At 37.4% G+C, this 14,363-nt stretch overlaps 3 protein-coding genes and 1 non-coding gene across 6 annotated transcripts in view; 1 reads left to right on the top strand and 3 right to left on the bottom strand.

Moving 5' to 3' along the window:
• LOC110834281 (Homeodomain protein 2.0) overlaps window positions 1–14,363 on the top strand; it is a 58,449-nt gene that overhangs the window by 20,407 nt on the left and 23,679 nt on the right. The window lies entirely within an intron of this gene.
• On the bottom strand, window positions 5,723–10,421 carry LOC110834270 (uncharacterized). Its single transcript, XM_022073242.2, has 4 exons — window positions 10,025–10,421; window positions 8,443–8,687; window positions 7,692–7,805; window positions 5,723–6,646 (listed from the first exon to the last, which is right to left on the bottom strand). Exons 1-4 carry the CDS (start codon window positions 10,170–10,172, stop codon window positions 6,332–6,334), a joined length of 822 nt encoding a protein of 273 aa, XP_021928934.1. The 5' UTR covers window positions 10,173–10,421; the 3' UTR covers window positions 5,723–6,331.
• Window positions 10,613–13,764, bottom strand: LOC147874040 (uncharacterized). Its single transcript, XM_087347190.1, has 2 exons — window positions 13,582–13,764; window positions 10,613–11,848 (listed from the first exon to the last, which is right to left on the bottom strand). The coding sequence occupies exons 1-2, from the start codon at window positions 13,721–13,723 to the stop codon at window positions 11,115–11,117; spliced, it is 876 nt and encodes a 291-aa protein (XP_087203316.1). The 5' UTR covers window positions 13,724–13,764; the 3' UTR covers window positions 10,613–11,114.
• Window positions 13,138–13,209, bottom strand: TRNAT-CGU (transfer RNA threonine (anticodon CGU)). The gene has a single exon. It is a non-coding gene; the product is annotated as a tRNA-Thr (tRNA).

The following is a 14,363-nucleotide window of genomic DNA, read 5'->3' as shown; positions in this document are numbered from 1 at the left end:
TTAATTTTGTATAAGAAAATGGTTGCTACTTGTTCTAGAATCCTACGAAGATTATAAATACATTCTGTGGGCAAATTGATACTGCTTGGATATTAAAGTTTGTGGTATATATAAGTTACTGCTCGCTTTTAACCACTGTACTGAGAATAAATCAATATAAAATTAGTAAATTATAAATTGTTTTCTTTATTACACTTATTTTTATATGAATTTTTCTGTTACTGTCATATGTCTGTTGTCAGTAACTAATTGCTGAGTCGTAATTACTGAAACAGGCTGCATATCTGTTAGTATTTAAAATGCACTGTCTTGTGGTTGGTATAAATCTGAATTGTTTCAACGTAAAGATCGAAGTTTTCCAAAACAAATTAGGGCCAAATCCGAGACAATTAACGAATTTTAGTGTCATAGAAAATATATAAAAAAACGTGGAACCTTCGAAGTAAATTCAAGCAGGGAATACACGACAATACATAGAGCTTTCCCATGCGATGTGTAGAAAATGTAATTGTGTCCCAGGTTTGTGGGTCAGATTATGAACCTTTCTGTTTCCTTGAACGAAACACACATTTTAATGTTCATCGTTGTGAAGAGGGGAGAAAACATGATTCACCTACTCAAAAACTGTGTACTTACCTTTGTTAGCACCAAACGATGTAAGACACTAACTTGAATCGAATAAGACAGACTGTTTTAAAAATGGTTTCAAATACGATTTCAGTTGTGGGCCACTGAGAACCATAGCTTTTGTTGGTATATTGCTTACATTTTTTGTGATATTTGTTTACCTCTATAGAGTTTATGACATAACATAACTAATTTAGACTATTTAACCCTTTAATGTTCCAGTGGTAACTTCGTATGATTCTCAGTGTAAACAGGGATTATTTTCTAAAACAGAATTTATAAGTTGATCTTTATAATGGTGAAGAGTGGTTTCTTTGCTGTACGGACCAAATTCGTAAATATTACTTAGACGAGCTTCAGTTTCAAAGTGTTAAATGTGTAAGTAGACAGAGAAGAAATGAATTAACAAAATCTTATGTATTTTTAGGTTAGGTTCAGAGATCATAAAAACTGATACAATTATTGGTTCTAACGAAATCTTCCTTATGTACGCGAGTTTTGCCAGGAAGACTCAACCCTTATTAAACTGCATTCAGCACATATTTGATGTTTTGATAACCACTCTTTGTAAATACCAATCTTATTTTAATACTCTGAATGGAATTCATCACCAGCGGTGGCGATGAACTGTATCCACGATGGCCTAAAACTTCCGTTGCCCGTAGAATTCGTATCTTTGTTATGAACAGAAATCGTTCACACTTTGTCTCGCTTCGTTCCATTCAAGTTCGTTTCTGGCCCGTGTCCACGTTTGTTTATAATGTTAAAATGGTAGGAGAATATTCTCTTCGTGTGTCCTTTACAAGGCTTGACAGCAACAGATCCGTTAACTTGACTAATGTGTTTCGCATCTCTTTCTGTACCTCCTTAGACTTCATACTGATACCAGAACGAAACATTTTTTAACTTACACCACAAGCTGTTAACTTTCCAATGTACATAATCTTTGATTAAGGAAATGAAAATGATTGTGTTTCTTATTAAGCCATCAGACTATTATTTTATTAGTACAATATTGACATCTCACTTATAAGATATTAGTATCCGCTGAACGTACGTGTTATGAAATAATTTGATTTGTACAGCTGGAGGTATGCCGATTAAGGTATTCTTGTCTGTGCTTTTATAAAACTAAGGTACCCGTTTTTGTAGGCAAAGTGTAAGGACCATTGGAACATCCTCGATTCTGTAGTAGAGGTAGGTTGGCCCTAGCATCTTTTTGGATGTGATAATGCAGAGAGTATTTTCAACACCGTGTACGAGAGACAAACCCCGACTGTTTATTAAAAATTAAAAATATATTAAAATTGGCCGTCAATCACAATATAAGATAATTAAAAGATTAAAATATCATTTTACGTTCCTTATCGAGTACTCGATTTACATGTGGAACATTTACGACATGTTTCGGCTATATATAGCCGTCATCAGGTGTTATATTATAAACTTTTTAACTGAATTACTGATTTTTACTGATATTTAATGATTTTTAGTTTTCATTTTTCATTTTTAGTTTTTTAGTTTTTTTTCATTAAATATCAGTAAAAATCAGTAATTCAGTTAAAAAGTTTATAATATAACACCTGATGACGGCTATATATAGCCGAAACATGTCGTAAATGTTCCACATGTAAATCGAGTACTCGATAAGGAACGTAAAATGATATTTTAAATCTTTTAATTATCTTATATTGTGATTGACGGCCAATTTTAATATATTTTTAATACTTATAAATCACAATATGACGCATCTACAATACCCGACTGTTTAGTTAATCGCTCAGTATTCTGTGGTGAGGCCTCTTTATAGCTTTGAACAAAATTTGTGTGACAAGTCTGCTTTTAGTATTTTATATTTGTTGTAATTTATTAACTTCTAAGATGAGCTTACATATATTATTTTGTGTCGTATGCAGATTCTTACATTAAAATAAGCTTTTAATTTTAAAGCACAGAAGTTAGCATAGACATGCAGATTGTATAGAGAACTTGGCTTTGTCGCACTGTTTTTAAATGTAACATTTATTTCTCAGTCGTATTGAAAGAGATATCATGAAAGCGACAGGTTTGTTTTCTCTTATATTAGTCGTACAAAAGATGTGTATGGTGACAACTATGACGTGTTAAAGCAGCACTTTCGTTCCTGTGTACTGCATTGCTATTGTTTAGAAATAAACCTACGGCCTTAGAAATTAAGAAAGCGTACAACATACATTCTTTTTAAATATTCAGGACTTGGGAAAAGAATGGAGGAGAAATAGTTTGTTGTATTGTCTTCGGTGTTGTTTATAGTGTAAATATGAAAGTTAAATGTCGTTGTGATTAGCCAGTTAATTTATAAACTGTATTCTTTGTCAGTTACTTAGTTAGGCACTGTCCTTCACGTTAAAAACAAGATTGGGGATTGGAATTCGTTACAGATTGCAATCTGTACCGAAATGGTCATGCATATTCTTTACATACGGTTCTATATGTTTAATATAGTTAAGGTGTTAGCACATTACAGTACAGATTATGTTCTTTCTGCCGTTTGTACCACTGAAGAGTTACTGACGTAAATTTCTGCTCTAGTATTTCATTTATTTTTTCAGAAACTACATCTTAAGAGGATGGCATATTTAAAATACAGGGCCTTTACTTTCTTTCTACATATTGTAATGCAATATATAAAATATTTATTGGTATTTTACTTAACCAATTAATTTTAGACTAAACGTTTTTTGTCTTAATGAGACAAATATCTTTCAGTGGAAATTTTTCTTCTAATAGACATAATGCTATGCTGGTACTTCCTTATGAAAGTAGGCCTGAACTCTTCCGCTGTCGATCTGCGTGAATATTTACAGCTTGTTATGAGGAATTGTAATATCGAATTGCATCAAAATTCGTCCATCGGCTTTCTCGTTTAAATATGTGGACAAGCGGTCGGATACGCGAACGTGATCCGTTTATTTACGTCATACATTAAACGCGTAAAAAGCGAAACTTTCCATTAATATTGTCGTTTAAGCTGCCCTTGCAGTGGACTCAGTATTTCGGGGTTTAGTTTTAAGAAACTCGAAGTTCATTATTCCGTTACAAAAGAACCCGTCACTGGTTCATATCCTGTTATATGAATCCAGTCCATAACCTCACACTGTATTCATTTAACGTCCATTTTATTATTTTCCTCCTATATCAAAATTTTCTTTCCTTCAAATTTTCCGACGAAAATACACTCATTTATAATTTCCCCCCAATCGCAATAGTCTGTACATAGAATTTATATTAATTTGTTACACAGTTGTATCATTAACCTAGAATATATCAGACTATAAGCCAAGGTCACTAACTTAATCGTATTTCTTTGACGGTTCTGTACCACTCACTTTATATCGTGCCGTAAACTTAGAACGACAGACAAAGCTGAAAACATTACAGGGCTGGTAAATGTATGCTTATGTGTAACGGAAATCTACATACGTACAACTATGTATCGTCCCCCCCTCCTCTGTATCAACCTCTTTCGTCAAAGGATCCCGTTAAACAACTACCAGCTCCATAGTCAGGCAAGCAGAGGTACTCTGCGGGAAGTTAGAATGTAATGACCCTAAGTAATTTTCTCGCTTGTTAAAAGTTCGCTTGCAGGACCCAGTTTGTACTTATTCTCCATTGAATTATACCTGTCGTGGATTGCATGGTTCTCTGTCCGTTTGTATCGCTGTGATATTTGTTACCCTTGAAGTATATTTCTTCTGGAGAAGGTGATGACTGCTCAGGAAAGATAAATGTGCTTGTAAGAAAATGCAAAATTCAGTTTGAACCAAGTATTCCATGGATCAGAGCCCTCTTTGAGGAGATGGCATTTCTTCAGGAAAGAAAAATATTAATGAAACAATACGTAATACAGGGAGGCCATAAAAGAATGTTATTGTTTGAAATTTAAATATTTATTCAACGCTAAAAGATTGAACAACGAAACAAATTTTGGCTTTAAAATAAATAAAAATCACCCTTACCTGCATCACTAATATATTAATTTAAACATTTAATATTGTTAGCCAATTTATGTTCGGTAAGAGGGCTTAAGTGGAATGTAACCTGTATTGACTTAAGCACTTCTCACCGAATTCCAATGATACTTTTCTTAGGAACGTTTATTATTCACCGTTTTCTGGGTCACTTTGCTTTATCTCTACGTCAATGCATTAAATATTAATGAATGAATGATACAGTTACATATTGGTTAGTAAGTGTGCTTTGCTGTACAATATATTTCTTAAGACTAAGACTTAATTCCATTCGATCGCCCTGAGAGCTTCAGATCTTACGAATTAAGACCAATGCGTGTTGTCATTAAGTGCAGAAAAAGGAATGTCAAAATTCAAAATGTACAAAGTATAACGTTACACGCAGTTTTGTGTGGATGTGAAAATTGGTCTCTTACATCCTGGAAAGAAATTGCGTTGGGGGATATAAGAACGAAGTAACACGATTGAGGAAATTGAATAAAGAGCTTTATAATTTTATCCCTTTACGAAATATTATTAAGATAATTATTCCCGGTTTCTCATAACATATCATCATGTTTTCTACAAAGGCTCCGAATAACAACTCATAAACGTAATGAAAGGTTAGATAATAACTAGAGATTATGGATCCTAATACAATAGAAATATAAAAAGTGGCTACAACATTTGGAAAGAATGCTTGAAAACCTAACTTCAACATTTAAATCTTCTCTCGGTATTGATTAGCAATGTTACTTTTCTATTACTGTCTCAGATGGGTCAGGAATGCGGATGAGTTGAGAATTGACCGTTATTGTTGGCTGTATTTATTAACTGCTAATCGAAAGTCAGTGACTACTTGTTAAAATTGTTTCTGTAGCACACTACCATGTGCCGTGCTACCTGCAGGCTCAGTACGTGGAAATTAGTTGCAAAACATTGAGTTTCTAACTGTAAAAATATTTCCTTGATTTTAATAGGAACTTACATAACGTTTTAAGATTTGTTAAGAATCGATGTCGAAAATTTTTGTTACTAAGGCGCAAACAAAATCTTTATGTCCATAAAACTAGTCACGGGGCAGTAAACACAGAGATAGCAACAAATAAGATTTTGAAATTATTAATGCAAAGAAGTTTCATGTTTGAATTTAACAATTATTGTTGTAATACACGTTTTTAAAAAATTACATTACTAATTTAAGGGCTCGTCTTACACACGAGGAATACGAAGGAATTATAATTAAGGACTGTGAGTCGTGTCTTTCTCTTGAAGTTTGGCGAGATTCACAACTCAATGGTACAGCTGCTTCCTTGGATCTTTTTTATAATTATTCAGCTGGTTAATATATTTCATGTTTATTTTCTCGTCTCATTTAATGTTATATAATCTCTTTAGTTGAATTAGAATCGTTAAATAGCCTAAGACATATTTGCTGAACGTCATTGTCGTCCTGAATCATTCGACAGTGTAACATCTGTAGCTGAACCAGTGTCAATTAATTTAAGAACCAGTCGAGAATTAAAAAGAGACTACAATAATATTATAGGTTATGGTGATGGAAATATCACTGGACCACCGCCCAGGATTACCCTTGAATGAACACAGTATTGAATCTTCAGATACCATAAAAGGCGGTGGATTTTCTGACCAGCTTAGCGACTATTGGCTTCTCACGAAGAATACATCCGTGAAGTTTTATGCGCTGATGTGGATCAAGGTTCTGGCGGCAGGATCTGGCAGACTGGAAAGCGATCCTCGCATTGGTCCCCGTTCTCAATGACTTCCTGCATCGTGGGCAGGTCGCTGTACATCCGCTGTATGGGTGTGAGGCGACTCCACCCTTTCGTGTCTTCTTCGTTGTTCAGCAACGCGCGTACTGCTTTTTGCATCCCTCGTACGAAAGGGGAGCTCTTGCACACCAGAACCTGGATGCATCCAGTCTCTTCATCCGTGTACCGCTCCTGGATTATTCTGATAACTTCGTCGGCCAGTTCTTGGTCCTGGGCTCTGTTTAGAAGATCTCTGAGCTTGGAGACAAGAAAGAACAGAGTTTAGGTGTTTTCCGGGTTGTTGAGTAGTCTGGTAGAAGTTTACCGACGTTTCAGACGTCCTTGCTGCTTCCATCATCGGGTCCCTGATGATGGAAGCAGCAAGGATCTCTGAAAGCATACCTTAAGACGTATTGTCATTATTATAATCGTCATCGTCATTTGCAGTCTAACGGTGATCATAAGTTTTTACAGAGTGATGCCATCTCTTGGCAGTCTCAAGTAGTACCATTCTTTCTCCTGTCTTTCCATATCTGTATCCCGGTGAACTGTGCATCACGATAAGTTGCCTAAACATCAGGCGAACCGTGAATTCGAATAGTTTTGGGTATTTATAGAGAGTAGATCACACGTGAACATTTGTACCATGTTTTATGGCGAGCAAATTAACGTAGAGTACTAATAAAACACTATGGTGGAGCTAATCTCAGGCTTGATTCAGGTTACAGACTAACTCGACTGGGAAGCCCATTAGATTAAGCTTTTGTCTTTCTTTCACCTGAAGACGGAAGTAGAACCAACATCCGAAACGAAGTGATTTTAAATGTGTCCTTGATATACACCTGTCTTATAGGTCTATGGAATATACCTCTGAAATAATTTCTCTTTATGTGGACTTTTCGTTGCTGTATCTTACCGCCGTAAGTGCTACATGAAGTCCTTTCTACGATAATTCGATTTGAGGCCTCGTATGAAGGTCTGTGGTTTTGTTTGAACAGAACGAACCAACATTAAAATCTGTCCGCAGATATATGTGTTTCGAAATGTTTTAGTTTCATGACGATAAATTACGAATTTGGTTGAAGTTATTAAATATATGGTGATGTCATAGACACGCATGCAAATGTATGACACATCTTCTGCGCAAGTGATTTTTAAAATTATGAAATTATTGGAAATGGGACAAACGTGTTTTCAATCTGCCTCCTTAACGGTTAATAATTAGGAAATTTATAACTTGCGGAGCGGCTGTATGAGCTGGCATAGCTTTTAGGCCTAAAGGATCACGTAACGCACAGCATACCTGCACTGTTGGGTTGTCCAGTATCCATGACACTGGCGAACCTTCGAGTTCTTCATTATAGGATGAGCGCCCTGAGGCAGTCTGGGATGATTTCTGGATCAGTGAATTGCTGATCTGCGGAACGAATAACCAAAAGCATTACGTGTTGTCACTGTAACACACTACCTAACGTTACTGGAAGTAGTTTATCGAAGCCGTAATATAGATTTATAGCCATTCTGAGGTTCAATTCCGTGCGTCCATCTAAGTTTTAGGCTTTTCCAACATTTTCTATTACTTCTTAAATTTAAAATTATATAAAATGACTTTTTGGTACATATGCCTTATTAATTTTTTAATATTTAAGGTGATTTTAATATCAAATTAAACCTGCAATCCCAATAGACTGAGTGTAGCTTAAAATCAGAAACCAAAGCATTGTGAAGGCAAATGGCCGAGGAGGAGTTAACTACTACTCAATCTTGACATCGACACTAAAAGGTCAGCGTCACTTCCGACCGCGCTGACCGGGAAAGGACCTCTGGTACCCATTGGATAGGAGGTTGCAGGGTAGTTCTCAGAGCTGGGCTGCGCGCAGAGAATAGAAGAAAGATCCTATGCCTCCTGCCGACGTTCGAACTCGGTCGTCCGGTCCATAGGCATTATACTGGTTGAAGATACCCCAATCCCCTTTAGTTTAATGTTTATTTAAACATGGTAGTTTTCCTCGGGGTCCCACTTAAACTTGTTGGTATTTCTCTCGGTTACTCACGAGTTGTGCAATGAATATGATGGCATTGAGGGCAATGGCCCCCAGCTTGGTAGAGTCAAGTCCCAGGAGGCGAAAGAAACCTGAGAACAGTCCGTGTTCGAAGCTGGTGTCTGATCCTTCCCTGAGCCACTGGGGCCGTGCCTTGAGCAGACTGGAGCTCACCAGGTTTGCCACTCCCTGCGCAGTATTTAGCCCCAGGAACTTCCCCGCCATGTCAAGGCCTTCGCGAAATTTGGTCACCACAGCTGCGTTGGTATACACGAATTGTGGTGATAACTAAATATCGCTTAAACCAAATCCCTGGAGCACAGTCATCTTGAGAAGATAATAGTCGCTCATCTAGTCGAGAATTAGCCCGTCTTTTATGGACCTGAAGGATCGTTCTTGTGTTTGACAGATCCCACCTCGTGCCTCGAATCTGAGACAGTTGAATCCAGTTCACACCCTCATGCCTAGTTTATTAAGATTAATGTTGTGTCTGCACGTTGGTCAGGAACCAGTGGCATAATCTTTAAGTTCCGTGTTATGAGGATTTTTTATTTGTTGAGCATACTTTTAGCTTCTCAAGGACTCTGCTCCATGGAACGGATTTGTTAATTTACGTACACCTAACAGCGAAACAGAAAGAAATGATTATAAAATGTACTCATATAAACAAATTATTGAGGAAATTCAAGTAATTTACTAGAAAATGTCTAACTTTGAAGTTGTAAGTTTATAAGTTAAGAGTTTATGCAGAAAATAAACACTAGCAGTGGATTAGTAAACATTAACCTCGTTGTACTTCCGGTAACACACACTTTATTTTTATAGTGTCATGCGGTGGATATGGCTTGAAGTGTTTGTGGTAGCAGAAAATATTACAGTCGTGAGAAAGTCAAGTTATTTTTAAACATCGGACAAATTATTTCATTAATCACTAACAATATTTATTTAATATTTTACTTATTTATAATACCTATGATAGCTCACTCAAATAAGTGTCAAATTAAGTGCTATATGACTTGGGTTTGAATCTTGCCAGAGACAGGATTTTCTTTCTTCTCCCATCCAACCTCTTATGTACCGAGTACCTATCGCTTTTTCTTCGGGGATAAAGTTTCCGGAGCTTGAAGGTAGTCACTCACCTCGGTTACTCAGGTTACGACTGCGCGGAGTTATACCTCCACTCCTCCTATACGGCTTTATTTTATGGTATTTTACTATACACAAGGATAATTGCACCTTTTGCTTATACATTTACTTTTTAAGGAAGACTCAGTAACATGGAATTTATTTACTATTTATTCTTAGCCTATATTTGTCTTCAGGTGTAGTTTATGTACATGTTCGGTTCAGAATTAATTATTAAAATAACTAAATATTTAAAAGGCTTCTTGAAAGAGGTTTTAGCCCATCGAGAGGTGTACACCACAATTCAGAAATACACGGACATTGAGCCCCTCAGGGATTCAGTGTTTGAGCAGTCTTAAACTACTGTAAATGGGTTATTGGTTTCTTAAGTAACAAGAAAAATTAACAAATATTGTCACTTTAAATGTTTATGAATAATTTTATATATCTGTAACGTAAATTATGTTACCTCCTGTATCCAGAAGACTTCTCGTTTGACGATCTTGGGTCCACAAAAAATCTTCTGAGTCGCCGTTTGATTTGATTCTAACTGCAAAACAGTTTAACTGTAACGTGTAGCTTGTGATAAACAATAGAAACCATGGGTTCGCTGCCATCGTTATAAACTGTATTACAAGAGTTATAAATATCACACAATAACGTGTTTTAAAATACTTGTTCCTAGAATTGTTATGTAGAATGTGTGTTTACACTTAAAATTTGCTCACTGGAAGATAAAAGAAGTTAACAACTGGTGTCAGTGAGATGCTTGATTCGAAATTGTAGATGGTATGAACTGTGTTTGTCAGAGACAGTTGAAGAACTTCAAGCGTCATCCATGGCCTGTCAACTAAAAACAAACTCAGAAGCAGATAACCGTGGTGAATGTTTCCGCTGTATGAGGGTTCCTTGTTGCTTTAATTCTTTTACGACTGGATGGGACACGAAGGGCGTTGTCGTCATATTAATTTGTATGTACGTGGCAGATGCCAAGCGTACAGTACTCCGAGGTGCAAGGAATTGGAGTGAAAAAACCTTTGTGAACTCTTTAGGGAAAATTACAAATGTGATTACTGTTCCTGGTTTGAGACTTAGTACAGCCGACGGAAACACTTTTCATATACCATTCGGACGTCAGTAAATATATTGATGCTTGCGTTATTTAACGACACATTACAACTGTGTATGTCATGTAGTGAAAAGAAGCGATTGAGGCCTATTTTACGGTATACCAGCATTTACAGAGAGATAATAAAATAATGTTAAAAAATCTCAGTCAGAATATTAGGCTGCCGAATTGACGAACGAACCTGGGATCTCCTATAAACAGGATTTTAAGGCATAAATATGACCGTAACGTTCGGTAAATATTCATATTAAAAGGGTGATGTCACTATGGATAATACGACAGTTTAAATTTTATTTGTACCAATATGGACCACAGACAAGATCTTGTCAACACGGTAATAGATCTTCGGATTCCATAGAGTGCGAGGAATTATTTACCAGCGTAGCGACTGTCAGCGTCTCAAGAAAGACTGCTCCGTGGATTTAGTTAATTAGTCTCTATTTCCATAGACATTATGAAGTGTCTGATGATAAAGCGAATAACCCTCTGATATCATCACCAGAGCCCTGTACATATCATCTGCATTCGCCAGGGGCCAGTGCCCAAGATCCATTCCATCTCCATAAAATGCATTTGTATGCTGCATGTCATCTGTCCCGGATTTATCATCCTCACTCGTCTCTAACGTTGCTTCGTCGCTGTGGTCTCCCGTCTCCATGTCATTGAATTCGATTTCTTCTGGGCCTTCAGAGGATTCTTTCAAGTTCCCGCCAGCTTTAGTTTCTTCTGTTGAGTCTCGTTTGCGACGTTTGCCATATCCTGGACGGCGTCCGAGGAACACGAACCGGGAGAGGTTCCCGTGCAACGCAGCTCCGTTCATCATAGCCAGCCCATTGTTTTTCGCCCGTATGGCCTGCACTATGAGGCACATGACGTATCCACCGAAGGCAAGAAAAGCAAGTGCGGTAACAGACGTCTGGAAGATACTGGAGATACTGCCCTTTTTTCCTTTCTTCTTCCCATGCAGGTCCAGACCACCATACACAAATCCCCCGCCACGACGAAGGGGCGTCCTCACACGTCCCAGTCCCCCATTGTACGTCAGAGGATTTACTCTTTTAGTCTGGCCACCGCCACCCACAAGTGCGTGGGCTTGCGGCGTCGAGTTTCCCCGACTGTCTGATGAGGAAGTTTCTTTCTCCTCGGAGTCATTACTTGCAATATCTGAAACAAGACAGACGAGTCATATATATGAGGTCTCAAATGTGCAAATGTCGATCATGGTTTTCTAGATTATGACGCTTTGTAGTCTTATGGGAGAAACGCATCGTCCCCGAACCGCTGTCAAGTTACTGCAAGACTACAAGGCATCACATACCTTAATCAAATGTCTGCATTGGAGGCCTTGTGCTGCTAAAGCAGAAGTGCATAATAATTTTTCTTACGTTTCAATCGGACGAGTCTCTTTCGAAATTACCTCTTCGCGGGAAAAATCCTGGCAATAAAATATTTTTCTTTTTAAAATTACCATAAGTTGAAGATTTCTGTCTTCTAGGTTGTTGCGCTGTGTAATCTTGTAGATGTTTACCAACTTTTCAGAAGTCATACTGCCTCCGTCATCGCCCTGATGACGGAGGCAGTATGACCTCTGTAAAGTTGGTAAACATCTACCAGATTACACAGCGCAACAACCCAGAAGACAGAAATCTTCATACTCACCGCTGTGAAAACCTCAAATCTTACATTACCATAAGTTCTTTGCACTGAGTGGAATACTTGCTAGATATTCCAACATTCATAATAATTTCATTATTATTAAGTACGCCCTGGATTAAAATCTGTACCCGGAGACCGACTACCCTGACAGAGACTGGTCGTGGTTTTTTCTCATTTTCTCTGGGCAAATACCAGAATGGTCCCTTAAAATAGACCACCACTGCTTCCTTCCACATACTTTTTAATTCATTAACCACCTCATTTGACGTATATTCTGAGTTAGTGACAGCGTCGTTTATTAAATAAAGACCAGACAAGCGCATGGCTTTGCCTTACTAAAGCTTACTCGGTTCCAACTTCTCGAAATGATTTTCAGCTGCAAATTCCTTTATCATCATAATAAATACATATGTGTGTATATATTAGGCATGGATCAGTATCTAGAAGACAACATAGCTAAAAATTCCAGAAGAAAGCCATCTTAATACCATGACAAAAGTTGGTTATTTATTCAAGCTTTTGTATTATCCTCTACGAAAATCCGTCCACTAGTTGAAAAGTTATTATGGGGCACAGACAGACATACCGAACGAATGAAGTACGTTTTTTGAAAACATAAGCGGATTGCTTTTCATACTAAGAAGTATTCTGAAATGTTGCCGAAATTCTCATTGTGTATGAATTGTACTCCTGTGTTATATCCATATTTAATTAAAGTATCCGCAAATTTATATTTGAAATTTTATTTTTCTTAGACTTTCAACCGATATGTTACACTGGAATAAAATAATACACGTCGCCTCCTGTGAGGTTTGAACTCACGACCTCTGTTTTACGACACCAGCGCACTACCACTGTGTTAAGGAGGCGATGGTGATGTTTGCATGAACTTAATTTAAATCAGTTTATTATATTGGTACCCAGCAAAATCTCTGCCCGCTGTATTGAACAGCTGTTCTAAAGCATTCAAAGAACTGGCATGATTTTGTGGTTGGACACTTTAATTATTTTTTACGTTAAGACAGTTCAGGAGAACATGGACAAACACTCATCCTTTGAGCTGGATTTGAACCTTCAAATTATCTTTTCGAAACAGTTAAATAAAATAACATTCATACAAAAAAAAATGCTTTTCGTACTTAGAATATATATTACGAACATTATTAAAGCCTATAGAATTCTGGATTTCTAGTACAGAGAGTCTTGCTAATAAATAAAATGTACGAGTCTTGCAAACCTACCTTCTGGTGCAGGATCTACGAATGTCCGTTTCACGTGTAACAGTTTCTTCATCGGCAGTTCACTCAGACTTAACAGTTCATCAAGATGATTCGCCATTAATGTATTTCCATCTTCAGTTCCTGTGTCCACACCTGAGATCATACTGACTGATAGAAGAAGCACGAAAGACACGCACTTCTTCATTTTCATTTCTCTCCCGAAGACTGCGTTGTGGTCTTGGTGCTGAAGACAGCGATGCTTCGCTGGGTCGGTCGGCAGATGAGCTCTTAACCTCTTCACGCTCGGGGAGCGTAGCACAACGGTCCCACTCTAGAGACTTAATTTTGTTAATTTGAATTACACCTTGAACTAGTCTCGGTGCTTCAAGCTTTGTGAAAGCTTGTCATTCCGCTGTTTCTCCTAGTTCAGACAATTAACTGCTAATACTGCGCTCATATAATGAACTATTATTCCTGTTACATTATTAGAATCTGAAAGGACGATACCACTTGGGAAGCGTAGGATTATATGGTAGTATGATACAATGAGGATATTAGGCTGTCCTTATGGTACGCCACGGCCTTCTCGCTATGCGTCGGTTACCGCGGCACAGCCGCCAGATAACCTCACAGCATTGTAGTGGTTGTATCGGTTGGATCATCACAGTCTAGTGTCTGACTCATCTGAACATGGTTTTAACGCTTCCGGCCTAAGCTAATATCAGCTTATCGAGAAGGACTGTCGTCTATGGAGTTATTATTATTCTACAAAAAAAGGTTTTAGAATTTTCTGCTCAAAATTC

Source organism: Zootermopsis nevadensis, unplaced genomic scaffold (genome assembly GCF_977971745.1).
Source record: "Zootermopsis nevadensis isolate Lab colony 2312 unplaced genomic scaffold, Znev_1.0 Znev_ptg000011l, whole genome shotgun sequence".
Taxonomy (NCBI): Eukaryota; Metazoa; Arthropoda; class Insecta; order Blattodea; family Termopsidae; genus Zootermopsis; species Zootermopsis nevadensis.
Note: the sequence above shows the minus strand (reverse complement) of the source record. Positions and strands in the feature narration are given on the sequence as shown.

Excerpts from the sequence above, each read along its gene's own strand:
- LOC147874040 (XM_087347190.1), bottom strand. The coding sequence starts at position 13,723 with ATGATCTCAGGTGTGGACACAGGAACTGAAGATGGAAATACATTAATG. Across the intron at positions 11,849-13,581 it reads CGTAGATCCTGCACCAGAAG|ATATTGCAAGTAATGACTCC; the intron begins GTAGGTTTGCAA and ends GTCTTGTTTCAG.
- LOC110834270 (XM_022073242.2), bottom strand. The coding sequence starts at position 10,172 with ATGGCAGCGAACCCATGGTTTCTATTGTTTATCACAAGCTACACGTTA. Across the intron at positions 8,688-10,024 it reads AAGTCTTCTGGATACAGGAG|CTGTGGTGACCAAATTTCGC; the intron begins GTAACATAATTT and ends ATACCAACGCAG. Across the intron at positions 6,647-7,691 it reads TGGACAACCCAACAGTGCAG|CTCAGAGATCTTCTAAACAG; the intron begins GTATGCTGTGCG and ends CTTGTCTCCAAG.